The sequence below is a fragment of the Apodemus sylvaticus genome, chromosome 9 (genome assembly GCF_947179515.1).
Source record: "Apodemus sylvaticus chromosome 9, mApoSyl1.1, whole genome shotgun sequence".
In the NCBI taxonomy this organism is placed as follows: Eukaryota; Metazoa; Chordata; class Mammalia; order Rodentia; family Muridae; genus Apodemus; species Apodemus sylvaticus.
This window is the reverse complement of record NC_067480.1, coordinates 81,994,983-82,019,592: the sequence shown is the minus strand read 5'-3', so window position 1 is coordinate 82,019,592 and position 24,610 is coordinate 81,994,983. Positions and strand designations below refer to the sequence as shown.

The 24,610-nt window shown below is 40.5% G+C and overlaps 1 protein-coding gene across 1 annotated transcript in view; it reads right to left on the bottom strand.

The window, feature by feature from the left end:
• The window catches only part of Cdc5l (cell division cycle 5 like), a 40,333-nt gene that overhangs the window by 14,915 nt on the left and 808 nt on the right, over positions 1-24,610 (bottom strand). The window contains exons 2-13 of the mRNA XM_052192346.1: positions 22,376-22,479; positions 20,770-20,931; positions 20,095-20,222; positions 18,886-18,985; positions 13,979-14,197; positions 11,064-11,208; positions 10,030-10,218; positions 7,585-7,733; positions 6,292-6,454; positions 5,159-5,323; positions 2,646-2,726; positions 2,108-2,350 (exon numbers count right to left, since the gene is read on the bottom strand). Of these exons, the coding sequence (XP_052048306.1) occupies positions 2,108-2,350; positions 2,646-2,726; positions 5,159-5,323; positions 6,292-6,454; positions 7,585-7,733; positions 10,030-10,218; positions 11,064-11,208; positions 13,979-14,197; positions 18,886-18,985; positions 20,095-20,222; positions 20,770-20,931; positions 22,376-22,479 (1,848 nt within the window). The remainder of the gene's footprint in view (positions 1-2,107; positions 2,351-2,645; positions 2,727-5,158; positions 5,324-6,291; positions 6,455-7,584; positions 7,734-10,029; positions 10,219-11,063; positions 11,209-13,978; positions 14,198-18,885; positions 18,986-20,094; positions 20,223-20,769; positions 20,932-22,375; positions 22,480-24,610) is intronic.

Here is a 24,610-nt window from a genome sequence, read left to right as displayed (position 1 = left end):
TTATACAGCAACATCTCTCAAGTACGTACCAGTCACTATAGGCCAGAAACTGGACAACTTTCATTACCTCCAAAAACTTTAACCATGGCAAATGTAAAACAGGTAGAGAGTTCAAAGCCAGCCTAGTCTACAGAGCAAGTTCCAGAACCAGGGTGACATAGTCAGACCTTCTCTTTAAAAAAAAAAAAAAAAAAATCTAATGACTTTACAAACTAGCCAATATTAACTTCATTTTAAAGCTAATGAAACTAATGAACTCAGAGAAATTAAACAACTTGTCTAGAACCATATCAGTAGTAATCAGATGAGGCAGACTCTAAGCCCAAGGCACCAATGCTGGCTTAGGGATGCTCCATCCCACCTCCTCCTCATGAGTTCACAAGGTGAAGGGATCCCGGGCATCTCTGACAAGCCTTCTCACCCCAAAGGAGCACCACTGGTATCGTGAGGGTGAGGCTGAGAACTTAAGTAGACAGGGGGCCTAAGCCAGAGTTCTCTACTAAAGAAACAGTTTAGGTGGCAGAGTGAGAGAAGGCACTGAGCAGGCCAGGTTCAACCACAGCTTCCCTGTTTAAGTGGCTGCCTGCAATGCTTCACTCCTCTGAGCCCAACTCTCAACTATGAAATGGGTTAATGCTCTGGGTTATAAGACAGCTCAGCAGGTAAAGGCACTAACCAGCAAACATGACAACCTGAGTTCAATACCTTCATCCAACATAGCTGAACAGGAGAAATGACTCATACCACGTTGTCCTCTGACCTCCACACATGAACCACAGCACGTTCCCACTCAAACACACACGCAATGTTTAAAAAAATTAAGATAGTTTTTAAAAACTGAATAAAAATGTTTAACAAAGAATTTTCAGGGGCTGGAAAGATGGCTTACTAGTTGGGAGCACTTTCTGCTCTTGCAGAAGAACTGGTTTAGTTTCCCATACCCACAGTGGTTCATAATCATCTTCAACTCTAGTTCCAGAGGATTCTATGCCCTCTTTTGGCCTCCAGACACTACACACAAGTAGCATGTAGACACATATTCACACAAAACACTCAAAAAAGTAAGTCTTAAAATAATAAAATAAAAGAATCTGCTAAACAAATAGCTGCTTTAAACAGCTTTTAGAACAAAGATGAATATAAACAGATAAACCATGGAACATTTATTTCAAATAATTCCATCAATCAATTCAAATATCACATCCAGTGAGGACCTTCTGACTGAATCACAAAGTGAAAAAAGAGAGCTTCACTCACAAAACAACTAGCCCACTCATGAAGATAGAGCCCTCAAGAACTAATGACTTCTCAGGAGCCCACATCTTAATACTGCTACAATGGTAATTAACTTCAACAGGAATCCTAGAAGAGATAATTAAACCACCAGAGCTCACAACTAAAAACTGCTCACTTAGTATAAAACTCATACCTTTTATATTAGTCTAAATAACACTTAACTACTAAAGGCATTCAAATGCAGTCTTTAGCACAGGAAAATAGCAATCAACAAAATTCTCAACCATGCCAACAACACACACAAATTAAAACCACCTTGCTATCGAAGCCTCTGTAACTAATAATATAGAGAATATTAAAAATGTATCCTGGAGGCTAAGAAAAGAGCTCAGTGGGTAAAGTACTTGCTCTGCAAACACAAGGTCCTAAGTTTAGAACTCCAGCACCCACATAAAAACTGGGTACTTATACCCCTGTAACCCCAACATGAGATGGCACGGTGGTCCAGAGGACCCCTGCAGCTTATACCAGCCATTCTAGCAAAAATGGCAAGTAGCAAGCCCCGAATTTGGTGAGAGAGATACTATCTCAAAAATACGGTAGAGAGAGAGCACCAAGGGGACAGCCTGACATCATCCTCTGGCCTCTGCACTATGCACATGGGCTCCAGCACCCACACACCTACACACACACACTACATACAAATTAAAAGAAAGAACATATTCTCTGCATAGCATTTCACATGACATTTATCTCCTAGTCATGCTTCCTTTGGTTCTGAGTAGCAATGTAGCCGCATAAGTTCTGACTGACACACGGCATCTAACAAGAGCTGCAATGTCACGATGGAGAGGTTCCTGATCAACCTCACCTTTTTCAGATCTTCTTTGGAGAACTTCTCATAAGGGCTATGCTCAAGATAGGTAATGTGCTCTGAATTGTTGGTAGCAAACCCGACATTCTTTCCTTTTTTATTTCCAGATGGTTCATAGGGGTGATGTAGAAGATCATAATGAAGCATTGTAATCATTTCTTTTTTGATCAGTTCTTCACTCTTCTGTAAATCTGTGAGAGGTGGTTCTACATTTAAAGGTCTTAAAATAGTTTCATTTACCTACAATTTTAAAAGAAGCAAAATGATCAGACAGATCCACAATATACTGTGCCTACTTTTACAGCATAAACTAAATAGCACTTTCATATTTTCAAAAGCAAGTTCCCCCCTTCTTCTAAATCCGTAATGGTATTAGAGCAATATTTTCACGAATGGATTTGAGAACTACTTTACTATATTAAAAAAAAAAAGTAGAGGAAATTTTGTTATAGTCTTTATGAATGAGTTTTTTTTTTAAAAAAAAAATGAACTAATAGCAGGTAAAGTAACAAACTTCAGAAATTGCACCACTTACTTCAGACGGTCTGGGTAGATCCTTCTGAACAGCTTTGTGCATTCGTTTCATTTCCTTTACACGCTCAGCATCTCGTATGGCCTAAAAAGGGAATTTATGTCCATTACTGTAGCTATATAGCATTTGACATTTCTGATCAGCTACATTCAAAAGCTTAAAATCTATAGAAATTTGTGTAGGGGTGTAGAGGTAATGCTGAGGCTCCAGGTATCAATCTATTCATTCTCATTACACAAAAGATGTTAAGGACAACTGAAGTATAATCTCGAGATCTCCAGATTTACATGGCTCTGCTCACCAAATAATCACATTCTTGTCTAAACAGCAATCATAAACATAAAAGAGATTCCCACAACACAACTCTTTGCTTTCACCCAAAGCTAAAGCCAGCCAATGTTCCTTGACCCTCCAGTTACAATTGTGTGACAACACATTAAAATTCCATGCTGCTTCTGAGAAAGTCAAGTGAGTATAACTGGGAGTATCTGCAAGATCAAAATAACAAAAAACAAAAAGTATCCACGGTCTGCTCCCCACATTCACTTCTTTCCCTGCAAGATGATTTATTTCCAGGTTAAGTAACAGCAGCCTCCTCAGCTACAGCCCACAGGCACTGAGACATCTGGTGTTACAGCCAGCAATGACATCATCAAAGTTTCAAAGAAAGAAAGAAATCAACACAAGAAATCAAAAAAAGTTGTTCTCTTCCTTTTAAGTGATGATATAAAAAGCAAAAATTCACAGAAGAAGCAATGCAGACCCTGAGGGATGATATCTATGATGCTATAGAGGATGCCTGCCTCTCTTTGCGAATATGCCACGCCTGCCAGCCTACTCTGTACAATGCCAGATGGACACCAAAGAGTCTAACGAGAGAAGTATTTATATTCTAGGCTTCTAAAAGTACACCACTAAAAAGCAAGTTCAGGCTCCCTCTAAAGATGCCATTTACAGAAGTTTGCAGGTTGAGTAAACAGCTCTGATAATCAACCCCTGGGTACAAACCAGAAGACTACATAGCAATTTTACTTGAAGGAAAATTGTCAAGTGCCACGTGGACCTTAAGGAAATTTCATTTCTCCAGTTTAGCTCATTGTAATAGTACTGGATTTTTACTTGTTTTCCCTCCCCACTAGACCCTCTCAAGAACTGAATGAAAGAGATACAGTATCTAAGCAGCCTGGCAATGGCTGCCACTAGACTTACAAAGTTAATAATCTGTTTTGCTCAAAGTACACACTACAATTAATATGACTTGTCAATGTAAATGGCTTATAATAATACAAAAAGCTAACTAACTTAATATTCTGGAGTATTAGCCACTTGCCAGAGTCTGAGTTTTCAGTATTCTTCAGAGCACTTAGGCACCACCTGCCTTGACAATCCTATTTCTGATAAAGCAGCACAGATAAAACATTATGTGTTAAAAGCACTTTGTTTTGTAATGAATATAACCCTCAAGGAATGCCAATTAAGTTTGGCTAACCATGCTAACCATGCTATCAATTGATTGCAATGTCTCAGTGTTTCTCTCACCTGCACAAAAGCAGTTGTGGGAGCTAATACATTTCACAAGTTCCACTACTAAATCGGGTAGGAGCTTAACGTTTACCTCACAGAAACACTAACAACAGTGTTAATTCATTCATCATGTCAGTTCCTTATTAAAACTTTATCCAGCAGTTTAGACCTCAAACTCTGCACCCTCACATCTGCCCAGTTTCAAGAAAAAATGCAGCATGTTATAGAGAAAATAAACAAAGCACGCTCTCCAGGGATTTTGTTCTCACAACCATCCTGAGACAATATGGCATAAAGGGGACATGCAGTATCTGAGAAAAACTAACTCAATGCATTTTCTCCTTTCAAATGGAGCTAAAACCTATCACTGGACAATTACTAGATCTGTATAAGAGGTTGCTAATATTTCCCAATTTCCAAATACAGTTTTTGTCAGTCTGTACAGGATCTAAGATTATTCAAAACTAATCCAATTTTTCCTTTTAACATCCTTTCTTCATTAGATTAAAGCAATGTTTAAAAAGCCATTCCTGTGTTTTATTTAGAAAAGTATAGTAAATTTCAGTGTTTAAACACACACACATGCATACAAACATCTTTAAAAAACTATTAAGATATTCTGAATACACATTCATTCATGTGAGTATATTATTGTTAAATAACATAATTTGAGGAATTTTGTTAAAATATTAGAAAAAGTCAGAGTAGCAACCTACAAACACTGACAGCCATGTCTCCCTCTAAAGGCTTTCAACCTTCCTATTGCTGCGACGCTTTAATACAGTACTTCATGTTATGGTGACCCTCAACCAGAACATTATTTCACAGCTATTTCATAACTGTAGTTTTGCTACTGTTATGAACTGCAATGGAAGTATCTGATATAAAGAATACCTCCTATGTGACCCCAAAGGAGTTGCAACCCACAGGTTGAGACTTGCTGCTCTGAAGCGTACCACCATTGCATAGCCATGCTTTCTAAAGGCTCTCACCTGCTTTCGAGCATCCACATCAGCAGCATCTTCAATGTAGGTATCATCTATCTCACGTTCTTCCAGTTCCTTCTCAGCATTTTCTGGTAGAACAATTTCAAAATCATTCTTCGGCGCAGGGAGGCCTAACAACCCTAGACGGAGATGTTCACGAGATTCTCTTTCCTATAGAAAGAATTGGTCCTTGTCAATTCACACTGTCAGTACTAATAAATTCTCTTTAAGAACTTCTAAAACAGCAGGGCATAGTGACAAATGCCTGTAGTTACAAAACTCAGGAGACTGACTCAGGATTACCACAAAACTCAAAACCAGCTTGGGCCTAAAACAAAACAAACAAAACTTTCTGAAACAAGTGGCTTGGGGGCCAAGACAAGTGCTTGCCTCCAAGACTGACCATCTAAATCTGAGTCACACGATACGCAAGGTAGAAGGAGAGAACCAAGTCCTTCAAATCGATCTGACCCACACACACACACACACACACACACACACACACACACACACACACACAGACACACACACGCACACACAGACACACACAGACACACACAGACACACACAGACACACACGACAGTAAATGTGACTCACATATGCCACAGGAATATACACTAAATAATAAAGTATAATTTAAATGTTTAGAGAGGTAAAAATCAAACAATTATTTTAGTTGTGACTCTTTGAAAGTGATCCTCCACTTTTTTATTCTCTTTTCTTCCTTCATTAATATCAAACAAAACCTTGACTTATAATAAACAAGTGTTTTGTGGTCTTAAAAATCTCAAAACTATTTCTTCATGGACAAAGAAAAAAGCTCATTAGGATCTGGATGGGGGTAGAGGGAGGGGAGAGGGAGAGGAGAGGGAGGGGAAAGGGAGGGGGAAGGAGGGGGCCGGAGGGCATGTGCTTGAGAGATAGCTCAATGATTAAGAGCACTAGCCGCTCTTCCAGAAGAACTAGGTTCAATTCCCAACACCCACAAGGCAGCTCACAGTTGTCTCCAGGCAGCTCAGTTGTCAGCTCCAGGGGCCCTGACACCCTCACACAGACACACTTAGCAGGTTGAAGGTCCCTGGTTCTCCCTGGGTTCGATGTACTGAATATATAAATACAGGAAAGTGCTGACACTTACCATCTGCTTCACATAAGAGGGGTCACTGTAGTCTGCCATCCCATCCTCTGGATTAATGTTTAACTTGTCTCTAAGTGGTGTTCTACCTGGGGTGGCATTAGTGACTGGCTTAGGGGTTGTTCCACTCCGGGGAGTCAGCCCTTCAGCGCCATTAGAAGGAGTCCTATACAAACAGAAATCTAAGTTACGATAAATGCATAAAGTAAGGAATAAAGACACCAAAGCCTCTCTCTTGCTTTCGCTGTGTCATCTAGATTAAGACTGAAGTTCAGCTTGGTGAACACAGTGTTTGGGTGTACTGTACGGGCTTCCAACCCTAACATCTGATGTTTTGCCTTCCTATACTAGGTCCACCCAACATTCTTTCAACCTCTGATGCGGTGGGGTAACTAAGAACAAGCAGCGGACAGGGAGGCTGACCACCGTACTCACTCGGGCCCCAGGTGACTCGCTGAACTCAGTGTGCTCATCCTTTTGTCGTCTCCCTTCTTAAGTCTTTAGCTTTCACACTCATTCCCATCAAAACCATATACACTTTACATGGTTTATGCTTTATATTTTGTTTGGAAATCAAAAACCACATTTTCAGATTCACATCTAAGGATGAACAGGCTCTGAGTTTAGGCTCTTAACAATAAAGTCCAGCAGCAATTTATCCTTTAATTATTCAAAGCCTTTCTAGTTTTGGTTGCTTACTTCCTGTATCTTGGCTGTGTTCCAGACTGATGGTACTGCCAGACATCTGTTCCCAACAGGTTCGGTGTTATCATTTAAGACATGGTCCCTGCCCCCAAGGAGCTTACAATCTATTTGAGAGACAAGATATACACAGGAAAATAGAGATTAGGCTCTCTTTAGCCTCACAGGAAGCAATAACTACTATACAAAGACTAGCTTCCAATGATTCTTGATTCTGCTGTCATCTACAAGTATAATGGACTGTGGGGATTTCTATGCTAAATAAACCATAGAGGGCAGAGATTACACCTAAAAATAAATACCAAGGCTGGAGAGAAGGCTCAGGTTAAAAGTACATGCTGCTCTTACAGAGAACCCAGGTTTAATTTCTAACACCCACATGGCAGCTCACAAGCTTAACTCCAGTTCTTTGGGAGCCAATATCCTCTCTAACCTTCAAAGACACCAGGCAATCCAATTAGGAGATATCAAAAAGGCAAACTGAATTTAAACAGTTATTCTAATCTCTGACAACATTATTCAAAAAAGACATGCTGCCCAGGTTCTTAAATTGAAGTTTTTCCAAAATACAGAGCATGCTGATTTTTACAATACCTGAAAGGGGTAGACAGAACTGTATTTGGAGTCTGCACAACCTGCCGCTGTGGGGTCACACCAGAGAAGTCACTCTCATGCAGTGGGGTATTAAGCCCACCTTTCAATGGAGTATCCACATTGGTCAAGGCCATGAGATTCTGAGCTTCCTGGAGATACAAGAGAGTGCATAGCAGTCAGAAAGGCTAGTAGAATCCTCCCTCTAACCCTATTACACAAATCTTGATGCAGATAGGATTTGTATACAATCTTTCACAAAAAAACAAGAGTGAGTACTGCCCTGGAACAGATCTCGGCACTTTTAGTCCTTTGTCCACCTAACACATCACATCAGTTCTGAATAAGTTCACATGTCAAGGGCTGGAGAGATGGCTCAGTAGTTAAGAGTACTGACTGCTCTTCCAGAGGTCCTGAGTTCAAATCCCAGCAACCACATCCATCTGTAATGGGATCTGATGCCCTCTTCTGGGGTGTCAGAAGAGAATGTCATTGTACTCATATAAATAAAATAAATCTTAAAAAAAAAAAAGTTCACATGTCAAAGATATGCTACCATCACTGTGAATGCAACATGCCTGCACTCCTGGCACCTAGGATGGAGAGGCAGGGCGATCAGCAGTTCAAGGCGACCTTCAGTTGCACAGTGAGTTTGAAGCCACCTGAGACTCTGTGTTAGGGGCAGGGGAAACAGTGCTGTGGGCTCATTATGAAACTGCCATTACCCAAGAGCTTCCTGTAACTATCTTTGCCTTAATCTTAGTTCCCAGCTCAGTGTCTAAGGTAGACTTTACCTTTCAAAGTCAGATATAAGCATCTCTTTCAGACTTGTCTGTGTGTCTCCAGTGTTCCTCTCCTCCCACTCCCCTTAAATGTAGGTGGGCTTGTGTTTCCTCTTGACAGAGAATAGCAAGAGTAGCATGGCTTGATTTCCAAGGTTAGCTTAGAACCATGATGCAGTTTCTCTCCACATTCACACCTCTTACATCAGTCTGAGATACCAGGAGAGAAATTCAATTGCCATGCTGAAGACTGCATAAACCACATGCAGATGCAGATGCAGACGCACGTCATGCACCATGCTAAGTCACCAGTGTCACTACCATATATGGAGGATGACACCCCATGTGTTCTGGCCACTACCTGCCAAGTCACCCTCAAATGCAGAGTGTTCCCAGCTGAGGTACTAGACATCTTAAGGCAGGGGAAAGTCACCTTTTACGTGCCCTGTTTAAATTCCTAACCCACAACAATCACAAGCATAGTAAGTGGGCTAAACCACTAAGAGGCAAAATGCAAACAACTAGAACAAGGCCTGCTCCATGATTCTGAGCATCTTTTCTCATGAGGAATCTAGAATTTCATACTATCAAAAGTCCTGAGCATGCTTTTCTCTTCCAAATAAAGTGTCTATTGGAAAGGGACAGGCTGCCGGGCGGTGGTGGCACACGCCTGTAATCCCAGCACTCTGGGAGGAGGAGGCAGGTGGATTTCTGAGTTCAAGACCAGCCTGGTCTCCAGAGTGAGTTCCAGGACAGCCAGGGCTATACAGAGAAACCCTGTCTCGAAAAAATCAAATCCAAAAAAAAAACAAAAAAAAAACAAAAAAAAAGAAAGAGACAGGCTTACAAGAAGGACCAAATGACAATGTATTCAGAAGAGCACAGGTAACATGACTCACTTTATGTAATAAACACACAAAGGCAGAAAATATACTATTCTTAAAAACACCCAAAAACAATATAACCACATGACCCAGTAGAATACTGCTTAAGAGCTGTCTCCTATTGAAATGTTTCCACAATCTCCTCTCCTACAGTTCTTCAAAAGCAAAAAAGGTAAGGGTGCCACCAGAAGGCAGCAGCTGCCGTTTGTGAGAGGTGCTGGCACAAGCAGTGTCCCTGCACTGTTCTGCTCCATGCCCTGTTCTGAGGCAGCCCTGGAAGCAGCAGCAGCAGCAGCTTCACAACCTTTCAGGCCCGGTGACTACCAAGCACCAACATCTGGAAGGGAGCTGGATAGATGGCTCAGGATAAAAGCACCGGCTGCTCTTAAAGAAGACCCAGGCACAACTCCCAGCACCTGAAAGGCAGCTCACAACTGTCTGAAACTCAAGTTCCAACAGCTCCAACACACTCTTTTGACTAGGCAGAGAAACCATCCACACATACAAAACTTAAAAGCATGAAACTGTAAGACCTGCACCTGTCAGACAAGTACAAAATAAAGGCAGACAGACAGGTCAGCTCCAAACTGCAGTGAATGAACAGTCACCACTGAGTCTGCTAGTTCAGACCACTTAGGCTGCTAATCAGCTTCTGTGCTGTAAGAAATGCTCTGGGATGGTGGCCATCCAGTTCAAACTGCTGGCCCTAGCCATACACAACCAAACCACGTGGTGTCCTCCATGGTGACACACAGACAGAGGATCAGCAGGTGCCAGCATACCTGTAGAATCCTGTCTTGGGAGGCTGGTGTCCGTGGCGTTCTCAGAGCGATGCTGTTATTTGTGACATTGTACTCAGACAAGAGAGTACTAGAAGCAGAGTTTGTGATCCCAGACTCCTCCGCCGTCTGCCGCGCAACTTCACTGGCCTGGCCTACCTTGACAACTTCCTGGAGCTCAGCATCTGAAATCTAAAGGACAAGACCTGCCCTGTAAACCATTAACAGGAACTGTGCAGCTTAAACATTCCATGCTTTAGAGAGTGATCTGCTGAAGCTGGGTCAAGGGCACAAAGACCTCTCTGTACCACTTAACTTTGCCTGGCATTAAAATCCCCAAGATAAAATTTTAAGTCTTCCTTTTACTATGGGGAAAAAAATTCACATTATAAACAACTGTAGTTTATAGCTGTAATGGCTATATTTCCGTACTTACAAGTGTTTTAGTATTTTTATTAATTCTTACAGAATTCCATACCATGTGTGCTGATCATATTTAACACCTGGAGTTCCTCCCAATCTAGTCCACCCTCCCTACCCACCCAGCTTCATGTTTTCTTTTTTGAAATATAGAATGGATCATACATGTGCATGCTACCCTTACACAGGAACCAGGCTAACTTTGTATTGTTCTTTGTGTGTAATGTGCTAGGCTTAGTTACACGTTTTAAATCAATATAGCAACAGATTGATTGCACCAAGAACATAAGTTCTGTACAAAGCTATTCCAGTCCACTAAACAACTAGATCTGTTGGAAAATTTTAAAGTGTTACTTCTATAATTTTACCAAAAGAAATATCCTCAGAACTATTAAGGAGAAATTCAATTAACTACCAAGAACTGCCCCACTTGAAGCAGAAGCACATTACAACACTGACTGTGCCCACGCCCTCATCAATGGACGTCCTCCACATGGCTCTCCTTTAGACTGTGGATTCTTGAGCATTAAGCACAAGCCTGAGATAGCAGCCCACCAGTGTTTGCTGAATATGATGTAAGCATGTAAAGTCACAGGATGACAGATTGTTCCCGTTACCTGAGGGGCAGGTAACACAAGTTTGCTTCTCTTTTTAGTAAACTCAGAGACACCACTGGTTTGAAGGATGGCTGATGGTAAATCAGATTCCTTTTTCCTTTTTAAATGCTGTTTGTCTTTTTTTCTGTCTCTTCCTTCTTTTTCACTATAATGGATAAAGACAGAAAAGAAGATTACACACAGGCAATAATATCAAAAACTATTTAACTATTAAGACTTTAAACAATTTCATTTCTAAGGAATTTTTTAAAATACAAAAGTAGTATGTTAAGCTATTCCTATATGACTAATCTAGTACATTTGAGAAAAAACTTGAAATAGTTACAGAATTATTAACAAAAAAAGACACTAATTTAAGTACTAAAATTTAAAGCCTAAAACTATAAAAACAGTAAAACATGTATGTCAAAAAATGTAAAAGTTTACTATGTTTATATTCACATAGAAACATATTGAGCATAAGAAAATGATGGGGCTGGAGAGATGGCTCAGTGGTTGAGAGCACTGACTGCTCTTCCAAAGGTCCTGAGTTCAAATCCCAGCAACCACATGGTGGCTCACAACCAACTGAAATGAGATCTGACGCCTTCTTCTGGGGTGTCTGGAGACAGCCACAGTTTATTTACATATAATAAATACATAAATCTTTAAAAAAAATTATTTTTAAATGTATATGTAGAAAAAGATAAAGGATACAAAATTAAAATACATCAAATGCTTACACCTCCCCATTATTGTTATGATTTTTAAATTCATACAAGAAAATGTTCCCATTTATTTTTTATTTTGGGGCTGGGAATGCACCATGTACAATGGTGTGCCTGAGACATTCAGAGATAACTGGCAGGAGCTTGCTCTCTCCTTCCACCACGTGGCTTCCAGATATCAAACTCAGATCACCAGGCTTGACAGTGGGTTCCTTTACCTGCTGGGTCATCTTACTGCCCAAGTTAAAAAAAAAAAAGTAAAGAAAAAGGGTATGTTCATAATGACACCCAAAGGTTGTTAGACGCTAAACCAGCCTCAGGCAGTATGTTAAAGATCTACCTTTTTCTTTCCCCACCACAGACAGGTCTACCCCTTCCAAATACCTAGCTTTCTTCTTTAATCTATTTGAAGAGCCTAAACACTCAAGAAAATTCTGTTGTACAGTGCTTAATAACTAAGTAAAAATTCCTATCAAAAGACTCACAGGAACTCCTAGATATCTCTAAAATGAGAGACAGAAACATAAAAGCTTCTACCTATCTGCATCAAGTATAAAGATTTAAGAATACAGCAAACAATTTATCTTCTTTTCTTTGTAAGAAAAAAATGGCAAATATTTTTCACTTTAAAAACAGAGTGGGTTGGGGCTGGAGAGAGGGCTCAGCAGTTAAGAGCACTGACTGCTCTTCTAGAGGTCCTGAGTTCAAATCCCAGCAAGCATACGGTGGCTCACAACCATCTGTAATGGGATCCGACACCCTCTTCTGGTGTCTGAAGACAGCTACAATGTACTCATATAAATAAAATAAATAAATCTTTTTTAAAAAAGTCTTTAAAAAAAGAAATAGAGTAGGTTAAGCCAATGAGATGGCTCAACACACAAAGGTATTTGCTACATAGCTCAATGACATGAACTGACCACCAGAACTCTGAGAGAACCAACTTCATAAGGGTGTCTTGGCTGTGACCTCCACATGTACTCAAGGGGGAAAACACAAACACTCCCACTCCTAGAGCCAGTGAAATTGAATCAGACGAATTTCTGGAGCTTCATACACCAAAACTGGTGAGCTCCAGGCCAATGGAAAACTTCACCTCATCAAAGTGGGGCTGAGATTCAGCTCAGTGAAGCTCTTGCCTAGTATGAGGTGGTAGTGAGGGAGGACACAAGCTGAACAGCTCCTAAGGAACAACACTCAAAGTTGATCTCTCTTTTCCAAATACACAAGCACACACTCAGATACACCCACCAACACAAACACACACCCATAAGGAACACATACAACCAAGCAAATGATAATAAGTCAGATTAGATTTTGATAAAATTTCTTCAAGTCATTAGCATAAGATCTAACTTGTTACAAATGTACAAAAATATAAAGATGTCATTGGTGAAAAAATAACTAAGTTAGACAATAGTGGTATTTAATCCAACACTACAAAGGCAGAAGCAGGTAGATTTCTGTAAGTTTGAAAACAGCCTGATCGACACAATGAGTTCCAGGAAAGCTAGAGCTACATAATGAAATATTGTCTCAAAAAAAAAAAAGTAATATATAAACAAACAAAAAATGTGTCATTAGTAATAGTAACTGGGCTAGAGAGCTGGCTCTGTGATTAGAGCACGGGCGGCTGCTCTTCAGAGGACCCTAGTTTGATTTCCAGTCCCCATAAAGGAGCTCACAACCATCTCTAACTCTCCTGAGTTCAAGGTAACTCAATGTGCTCTTTCTGCCCTCCACGAGCACCAGGCACCATGAGGTACACATAACACAGGCAAAACACCCAGACAGGCTCAAAAAGAGAAAGATGTCATCAGTGAGTCAACAGCCTACGGAAACACAAGCACTAATTAGGAAACACACATCAGGTCAGTGAGATGCTTAGCAGGTAAAGGTACCTGACTACCAAACCTGACAACCCTATGACCCACATGGTAGGAAAGAAACCAGATGTCATCTGACATACACCATAATATACGAGCCACACAAATATATACAAAATACTTACACACACAGTAAGTGGATAAAATGTGTCTTGTATAGTAACAACAATACAGCCCAGGTTCATTGATTTTCTCACAAAGGTAAATTCATTAAACAAGTAAAACATAAGGAGGTTCCATCACCCTGAGCCTGAGGACCTGGCAGACAGTAAAGGCTTTCCAGAGTCCTCCTGCACCTATTTCCAAATTCAAAGGGACTCACGATCTTAGCTCCCCATCAAGATCCTGCTGTCGTAATTTCCTGAAATCTGCATCAAGGGCCTGGTAATTCTCCTCAGAAGTATCATAAAAACCAAGAGCAGGCTTTTTTTCAAATGGGATTTCAGCATTATAATCAACTCCTCTCTTCTTTTTCCTTTTCTTCTGAATCTCTATGCCAGCTGCTCGAAGCTCTCGTCTTTTCTGGAGGGCAGCAAGGCGCCTAGAGAAAAAAAAAATACAAAGTCACCTTGAAAATTAACACTGCAGAGAGAGAGAAAAGGGTTCATCCAACATCACTAAGAAAATTATCTGGTTATCTAAGAAAGAAGTATTTACTCAAGCCCTTACCTCATACCATTTGCCAAATTCCAATTCTGATTTAAAGACACAGTAAGGCAAAAGGGAAAGTAGAGAAACTGTAAGTAAATATGTGCATTCTCTCTGTAAGAATATACCTGTGGGACACACAGTGAGACAGACGGTACAGTTTCCATAACAAAATGGGTTTCTTTGTTGGGGGTGGTGGTGGTGGTGGTGGTGGTGATGATGGTTTTGGTTTTGGGGGGCTTTTTTGTTTTTGAGGGGGAGGTTGCAAGGGTGGAAGGTGGATATAAAGGGACTGAGAGATGAGTGAGATTGGGGTGCATGATGTAAAACTTACAAAGCATCAATAAAATAATTTTAAAAAAAAAGAATATAGTCACTAGCCGGGCAGTGATGGTATAGACTTTAATCACAGCACTCAGGAGTTTGAGGCCAGCCTGGTCTACAGAGTGAGTTCCAAGACAGCCCCATCTTGAAAATAAACAAACAAAAGAATATAGTTACTAAAAATATTAAGTAGCAAAAAAAGATGAATAATGTTGACATTTAAATATTTTGCAACATAAATTACAGCAAAAAAATCATAAAACAAAATAAAAATATACTTGCTACTAATCAGAAAAGGTTAAATACATTTTATGTACAAAGTGGACCTGGGAAGAGTAGAAGGTATGTTCAAAATATATATGAAATAATACATAAATTCTCAAAGAAATAATAAAATACTATTTTTAAAGTTTATGTAAGCTTTTAAAAATTTATCATCTTTATTTATGTGTATGTATGTCTATGTGAGTGAATTCCACATGCATAAAGTGCCTGAGAAGACCAGACAGGGCATTAGAATTCTTGGAACCGAAGTCAAGGTGGTTGTGAGCTAGAACATAACTGTGGTCTCTTCAAGAGCACGTAACAACTAAGCCATCTCTCCAGCCCTTTAGGTAGAATTTTTTAAAACAAAAAAAGAGAAAGTAGAATTAATGGAAGTTTTACTTAACTAGCAATCACAAATTAGCAGGCACTATTTCCACATATCTAGTTACTATCTTTCTGAACTTTATCTTAATGGCAAAAAGTAAGGCTGGGCATGGTGGTTAATTAAAATGCTGCTTTAATTGCAGCACTTGGGACATAGCAGGAGGCAGCTGGATCTGAGAGTATGAGACCAGCCTGATCTATATGCCAAGCTCTAGGCCAGCCAAAACTACCTAGTTAGTCTATCTCAAAGAGGTATAAAAGCAGACCATCTCCAGCAAAGGTAATAGAAAAATCAACTGGATGACTTTCTCAAAACAAATTTAGAAACACACATTAAAAGCCTACGTTTTTCATATTTTTAAAGGCACCAATTCATTTCTGATTTCAACCATAAATAAATAAGTAAACAAACAAACCAACCAACAAACGAGAATTTAATCAAAGACTGTTTTGCCGACCACTGGCTACATTCTAATTTACCAATAAGAATTTACTGAATGAACTTACAAAAGATAAAGGGCTGGAGAGATGGCTCAGTGGTTGGGAGCACTGACTGTTCTTCCAGAGGTCCTGAGTTCAATTCCCAGCAACCACATGGTGGCTCACAACCATCTGTAATGGGATCTGACACCCTCTTCTGGTGTGTCTGAAGACAGCAACAGTGTACTCACATACATAAAATAAATAAAAGATCTAAAACAAGGTATTATGTAGGCTTTATGTAACTTCTGAAATATGTAACTTCTATATAATCCTGAGAAAAGCTATAAATCTATTCTTACATTTAAAAAAAAAAAAAGGCCTAAGGTAGAGCTGAGTAAAATGTTACACAACTCACAAACAGAAAAGCATGCAAATGCTACATGCACATCTATCAGTTAACAATCAGCAGAGGGTAAAATTCCATTTAATTCCATTTTTCCTTTGTATTTCTTAATGATGCTGTAATTTTAGTGAGTTAATAAGTAAAATTATTCACAGTATTAAAGATAGAAAACAAATCACACACTAGTATACACAAGAGTGACAGCCAGTCTGAAAATCCAAGAAGCAAAGAAAACATGAAAAAGGAAGGGCATGGCAAATATATAAACATTCAAGAAGATCTAGCTAAGCTTGGTAAGAAAGACAAGTGGTTAAGAGTTGCAGAGATCCTCTCCCTTCTACCCACCAGCCTAGGAGGAAACTACACAGGTCCAGCCAAGAACTAATCCCTCCCCCTTCTAGCTGGCAGTCAGAGGCTTTCAATCCAGGAGAGCCAGGTATCAGCACTTCTCACCATGCCCCCAGACACCCAGCTACACTGGCTCCCTTCGTCCACCCAAACAATGGTTCTCCCCTGGCACACTACCGCTGGGAATACAGCCCTGAAAGCTCTTTCTGCCCCAGCTTCTGGACTGAAGACTCTACCCTGTAAGAGATTTACTGCCCACCATGCCTGCTCCCCAGCACACTGAGCTCTTTAACCTGAGTATCAATCAGAAATGCAGTCAGAGCCCTGGAGAAGACGCAAGACCTAAAAGCTTGGACTCTCATCTACAACATGAACTCCATCCAGCCAAAGGGCACTTTCAAAAGCAGTGAAAGCTGTGGTCAACAGCAAGTGGGAAAAGAGGACAGGTTCAGAGGAGACTGAGGGCAATCCATGGGCCGACCAGCTTGATAAAGACTGAAAGATTGAGTCTCCTGGAATCAGAATGAATCTCAAAAGCTGATCTCAGAACTATTCTTCCGTGGAAATCAAATGGATCAGATCCTTCTACACAGCAATTTATAACCCCAGAACACTGCTGAAATCATAACAATAACTGGGTACAATCAGGGAAAATATATCAACAAGAATCCTGCCCTAACTACACCATCCCACAATGAATGTGGTATCCCTAAGCAGCAACACCAGAGGCTGCTCATCTCTAAAGGACAGCAATAGAACAGACTTCACTAAAGTAATAAAATTGGTCTCAAAACAATTAAAATTAACTGGGAACAGGTGCAGTACCCACAACTATTATAATCTTACCATATACAAAAATGCAGTTTTCAATAAAAAAGAAATGAGACTTGTGAAAAAAAAAGTCAGTTACAAGGGAACCCCAGTAAAATTAATAAATGACTGTATGTGAGTATGAGATGTGAGTATATATGGAATGATCCAATTAAATCTCTATATTAATGGGTTTATAGACATATAAACAAACATCTACAATGAAAGAGAAGTCTTGAAGGATGTATTCGAAAAGTTCATTCTTTAAATAACAGGAACAAAAGCTAACACATTAGAGAACATTCCCATTATCATGCTAAGGGAATCTAACTACAGTATATGCTACTGCATCAACCATGTCCTAAAACAATATTAACAGAAGTGGAAGGGAAAGCATACTCATTTACAATCAATAAAAGTGACTTTAAGTTGTAAGGAATAGATAAGTAATTTAACATCTGGAGTAGTCTTGTACCGTGCTTCACACACAGGTCAGTCCTATGTGTTGCAAGACATATGCAGCATACAGTTTACATAAACACACAGATGCTACAATGGTGAGGTAAATTAAAATCTGCACAGATGTGCTTTAATCAATCAATCCTAACCAAACCTAAAAGCCTTTCATAGACTGACTACTGTATTCCTTGCTGGCTCATATGATTAAATGGCTTTCAGGAAACTGGTTTCCAAACAGCCCTAGATAAAAAGAAGAAAAGTGTTTTTCCAATTTTACATTACTTAATCCTCAACAGTATACTGAACAGAAAAGTAGTTAGATGAGAAGAAAACATAGCACCTTCTCTTAGATGGGATAGTTCTCTATCCCATGTGTGTCACACTCCCATCAACTCTGACTACTCTTACACTAATGAATGGCCAGTTATGCCAAAAAGCATCCTTCATCCCAGGATCCAGCACTGGGGATACCAACAGAGTGCTAGCTACCCACCAGGTCAAGAAACAAGTTCTAGACAGCACAGGAGCCAAAAAAGGCTCTAGGCAGACTGTGGGGTGGGGAATTTGTCCAATACCTGAATCCCACAGGCTGCCACACAGTTCAGATGGTATCTTTACCAACTTTATCTTGGTTTCTGGGCATCAGAATGATATAAATTCAACCAAGAGGAAGCAAGGAGAAGGCGGGGCAAAGCCCGAGCAAATAACAATGCCTAATATACTTCGCTCACTTTTTAAATCAAGTTTTCTCTGACAGCCTAGAATGTGGCTCAAAGCTCAGTAACTGCCTCTCTGGTCAGCCTCACAGCCAGTACCTGCCCAACACTAATCAAGGAGGATGAGGAACTGGTAACTGACAGTCATGTGAAAGCCACCTGATGCCAAGATGCTACAAGAGATCAAACACAGCATGTTGGGTCAAATATTCACCCATAATTTCTGTCATGCTTTGTAAACTTTTTAAGTGTACTTTTCCTATAACTATTCTGAAACGGTGGGTTAGGGAGAAAATGCAGATGTTGTTTTTGTCTGTTCCAGAGCAATAAAGACATCAAGGAGTAATAGCAAAATGAGAATTGATCAGCTCAGACTAGTCACTAACTAGAGCAGACAGCCATACAATTTCCTGAGCCTAAGGTTGGACATAGAATAAAAAAACATGCCTTGCTTCTTCCAACTGCTTTTCTCTTGCTTTCCTTTTAGCCTTCTTTCCTTGAGTATTGGCCAAACGGGCTCGAGCCTCAGAAAGCATCTCAAGTTCATCTGCAAAAATAAAGACAAGAAAAAGTAAGTTCCTCTCCAACATAAGCAGTCAGGCCTATCTAGTGCATACAATGACAAAAGCATCAACGTCTGGTCCCACATTTATCTCTGTGATATGTTTCCCATTAAAATCAGAATGTCTAAGAAGTCTTGAGAGATGCTAAGAAGAGCTAAGAAAAATGAAGTGTATCAAGCAAGTACCAAGTATTCACTCACAGAAAGCTCTACTACAGGAACATCCATATCACCAACAAACTGGTACCTCACCAATAGGGAAATAAAGTAGCAACTAATCACAGGGAACTGACAACCTTCAAAGACATTTTTTCCCTCTAAACTGTTTTTTCTCCAAGACATTTTCTACAGTTCTCCCAAACAGTACAACTAAAAAAAAGTGTCATAATGATGGACAAGACTTCCCTCAGTAAAAACTACCAATTCAGTATCTCCAGGGGTGCCTATAGCTTTAAACGTTTCCCACGTGGAAAGGATGCAAAGTTTGTCACAGACAAGTCACTCTTGGGAACCGCTGCATTCAGACTTTAATCTGAAAAAAACTACCAAGTACCTGCAAAAAGGTAAAGTAGATATTACTCTCCACCCTCAGCAGGGAGGGCATATATGACTTAGCTAAGGTCAAATAGCTAATAAATAGTCGAGATGGAGCCAAAGTCCAGTGCCCGACTCTTGACTGGATGTGTCACAGAATCACTGAGTCTCCAGCACAGCTCTTTCCTAGAGAGTAAATTACCCTAAAGTGGAAGAAACGGCAAGGTCCCATATGCTAGCTTGTTGCCTCTCCTTCTAGAAAGGGAATGAGAGACAGGATCCTGTGAGGCTCACCTCTCACCTCTAGGACATCTGCCTATGACACTGCTCAATTCATTAAATGAAATGAAGAAATGAAAAATAAGGGAAATTTTTTTTTGCATCGTCAAAAAAGCTGTCACTCTAATAAAAATAGGACCAGACATATTCAGGGAGATACCTAGAATAACCACTGACAGAACTGGGGCTCTCAACAGTCAAGAGTTTAGGAGGAACTAAGAAGAATGTGAAGAAGGCCTAAGTCACGTACTGTGAGCAGAAGCACTTCAGTTTCCACTTACCCTCATCCATGTCAATCGGATCAGGCCGGGCTGGCTTGGTTTCTGGGTTTGGATCTATCTCCCCAGGCTTAAGTTTTCGGGGGTCATCTGTTGTTTCCTCTTCATTGTCCCTTTGGGCAGTTTTGTCACTTGGTGGAAAAAAACAAATCCCAGATGAGTTTAGTCACAGTATCACACCATTTAGTATGAGAATTACCAAAGTTCTAGCTCTGGCACTCTTTCTTTCCCAAAATAAACAGATGAGTATTATGGAAAACAGCATCTTTACAGTTGCTTCAAGTAAATAAAACAGCATTAAAATTCTCTAATTTCAGTATTTCCACTCATGATGAAACACACAGCCCTTCCTCACAAGTGCAGAACATCCAGACAAATGCACTCCTGAACAGAACAAGAAGGGCCTAATCATCTCTCAGCAGTGCAGGTGATGGGGCCTCATGCACTCACTCACTCTCCTGAGTGTGACTTGCACACTTTGTAAACAACCCTTCTAAAGGAGAGGCAGAAGACATAATTTTGCTCAACCATGTCACATCTGGAATACAGAATTCAGTGACTTTTGTTTCTTTGGTTTTATGCACAGGCACAATTATGGTGGAAATGCTCTAAGTTTGTTCAGCACATTAGCATATATACACACAGTCTTCAGGACTCTCTGGGGAGAGGACCACTCACAGGAGGAATTCATAGTGTTCCAGACACTGGGCTGCTGTCCTTCCTATGATCGGAGCAATAGTCCTCCACTGCGTTGGCATCAGCTTGGCCAAGTGCAAGAGTTTTTCTTCCTCTTCTCTGGACCATTCAGTTTTTTTAATACTTGGATCCAGCCATTCGTACCTATTAAAGACAACACAGCAAACATCAGTCAGCTACCATGTACTGACTCTAAGATCACATGCTCTCATCCCTCAACCACTATTTCTGACGAGCAAATTCATTCTGAAGTTAAACTTACTCATCTTCCCCCTTCACATTAAAATGCATTTTAAGTATGTAAGATCAGTAATACTTAAAAACCTAATAGACTGAAGTGCAAAATGCAATCATGTGACTTTTTTAACTAGTATTTATTTTTGTTTAATCTTTTTTTTTCTTGTCATTTAGTTTGGGTTTTGTTGGTAATTGTGGTGTTTTGTTTTGGGTTTTTTGGGGTTTTGAGACAGAGGGTTTCTGTGTGTAGCCCTGGCTGTCCTGGAACTCCATCTGTAGACCAGGATGGCCTCCTACTCAAGAGATCTGCCTGCCCCTGCCTTCCATGCTGGCAAAGGTATACATTACCACACCTAGCAGTCGTTCTAGGTGTTTTTATGGGAAAAAATGGTCCTTGTATTGTTTATATTACAATTTCACTGCCCTTCCTTATGTTTGAGTCCCACAGCATCATCAATTACTTCTCTAAGCATCTGTTTAAACCACGAAGTGTTCCAGAGCTGTGTGCATCCATCTGTTGTGCTTTAAAGTAGAACTCCTACAGCATCCTCCATCATCTAAGGTCTACCCAATCTGCCTTGTCTATAGGTATTTAGCTGGGTGAGAATCTGTCCTAGGCTGAAACTTAATGGCTTAAGGCCACTAAGAGGAAGGGAATCAAACTATTGCAGCCTGAGAGCCACCTTCCTTCTGCCCTGCATCTGACCCTTCCCACCATCAGAATCTGGGTCACTTCATACAGTCTAAATGATGTTCCTCACAGCACATGAGCTGCAGCTGAGATGGGTTCATTCAAGTCAACACCACTCGTGCCTACCATCCTCCTGTGACTTAACAAGGTGACACACGGGTGGAACATGGCATTTATGCAATATTGCTGCCCTAGTACAAGGAAACTAACCACTGTGACCTGGCCCTTAAAAAAATAAATAAATAAAAGCACTGTTAGCATTTATTTCTTTGGGAAAATAAGTCCTAAAATAACCAATTTATTAACTTTTAGATCACAACTCATTTAATGATCCAAGGCCCAGCTACCTAAGATTTTGTATTGTGTCTCACAAGGCACTCTCAAATAAAAATATTAACTCACTTGGACAATGATTCACAACTGATCAATTAGTGCTAAGTTGTGAGAAAACAGGCAGGGTAAAGAGAAGAGAAAATGGTTTGCTTAAGACACAGGAAGCAAGTGGTGCATACATCTAAAGGCACCTCTCTCCATACTCCCCCTCCCCCCCCACTACAGTTCATGCTCTTGGAGGGTGGGAGGTGGAGGGGACTGAGCTATCTCACACATCGCAATGGGAATGGGGTTCATGCTGTTTCCCACTTACTGACTGGTACATACCATCTGGCTTTGCACTGCTTTGCAGATTTCCTATGCAGCAATGAGGCAATCCTAGACCACTGGTTTTTCCCATATTTCATTACCGCTGCTTTCAAAATTTCATCCTAGAAGAGTTACCAAAGAGAATGCATTCAGTCACAAGCCTCCAAATGAAAAAAGACAAAACTTAAAAGTTAGTACCTGCAGAGTTCCTGTAGAGACACCACATAGGATCATATTTAAAAAAAAAAAGCCATGGAAACTTTTCAACAGTTAATGATAACTAGCATAGAAGAATCAGAAGATGCCTGGGAGGCAGCTCAGTGGTTAAGAGCATGTACTGCTCTTTTGCAAAAACTGTGAGTTCAATTCCCAGCACTGTCACCAGGCAACTTACCTATAACTCCAACTTGGGGGGGGGGGGATCCAAAGCCTCTAGCCACTGAAGGCACCTGTACTCATGTACAGACACATAATTTTAAAAATAAAAATATATGGTTTTTTGTTTTGGTTTGTTTTTTTTTTTTTTTTTTTGGTTTTTTGGATTTGGTTTTTTTCAAGACAGGGTTTCTCTGTGTAGCCCTGGCTGTCCTGGCACTCTGTAGACCAGGCTGGTCTCGAACTCAGAAACCCGCCTGCCTCTGCCTCCCAGAGTGCTGGGATTACAGGCGTGCGCCACCACCGCCCAGCAGCCTGTCTCTTTCCAACAGACACTTTTTATTTGGAAAAAAAAGAAACAGAAAAAGGACACCTTACCTGCCCCTCAACAAACTGAAGGTAGGAAAAGTCAATGTTGAAAACACTACTTTATAACAGACAAAATTATTTGCCAGTATGTACCTGCCATTCTCTTCACAAAATTCACATACATTTACATATTTACTCAAAACAACAACACAAGCTTCCTGAATATCTACCTTGAACCTGGCCTTATAGACTCCAGGAGAGAGAATCAAAGAAGCAACTTGAGACTCTGGTTCAACATAACATGTCCTCTCTGGCAGGCATCCTACTCACGACAGCCCAGGATCCACAGCTCACTCCACCTCAGTCTACCCTGTCTACCCCAATCTCCAAAACCTATTTCACCAGTGCACCCAAAGTATAGCCCAATCCCCAGACAACCTGCCAAGTGAACTCACAAACGTTAAGAGTCATAGATAACCGCACTTGAGCACTTTTAGGCTTTTTCCACAATGAACTTGACTTGCCTGTCTTACACTTAAGCCGCTCCACTCCATCTTCTCTCCCTACTAATTGGTAGAGTACCCACCTAGTACACAGTAAGACCTGGGCTAGATTCCCATACGACTTTACATAAGAGTACACATCTGTTATCCCAGCCCGAGAGAAGTAGAGGCAGGAGGATCAGAAGTTAAGGGTCATCCGCATCTACATAGCAAGCTCAAAGCCAATCTAAGCTATGTAGGACCTATCTCAGGCAGACAGACAGGCAGAGAGGCAGGCAGACAGACAGACACACACACCTGCAGGGTTTTGATCACTACAGAGGAATCCTGCTGTTACTTGATTTTTGTGATTCTGTTTCTTCCTCAGAAGCCTCCTCTTCTAGTTTAAATTGCCTTAGTGCATGCAAGTCCCTTTTCAGTGCCTCCATTTGTAACTATAGTAAAGTTTTCTATACTTCCACATCTTCGACCAAATACATATGGCAGGTACCTAGCCTACAAGATGCACTCCCAAACATCACCAAGCAACCTGCTTCATACTAGAATGCCAAAGACTGGTCCTCCTGTACTGATGAGGACAACAGTAACTTATTTTTACTGAAAGCCTACTAATGTACCCAGATGTGTTTGCAATGTTCCAAACTGGCAACTCATTTCAAGAGCTTAGATATTATTATTTGTCTTATAAAAATGAGTAAACTGAGGCTCTTGAGAAGTAACTCAGCCTGAACCACACAGAAGTGCTTGCGAAATCAAAGTAAGCTGTAGCACAAATGAAATATGGGTGCCACAAAACCACTAAACAACCAACTCTCAACGGGACGATTAATGAATGGACAAGTAAGAGACGTTCTCAGCTAAGTTTGGAGGATGGTCAGAATGATGCCAAGCAATAAGGAGCTACCTCGAGAAAGCACAAGACGGAAAGGTACTCATTCATCAGCGCATTCGATAAAATGCGCGTTAACTTAATTTCTATTTTACTTTCTTTCTTCTCCCGTCCCGCTCACCGTGACATAACCTACTACATAACTGGCTTCTATCCCGGCAAGGGTGGTGCGACTGG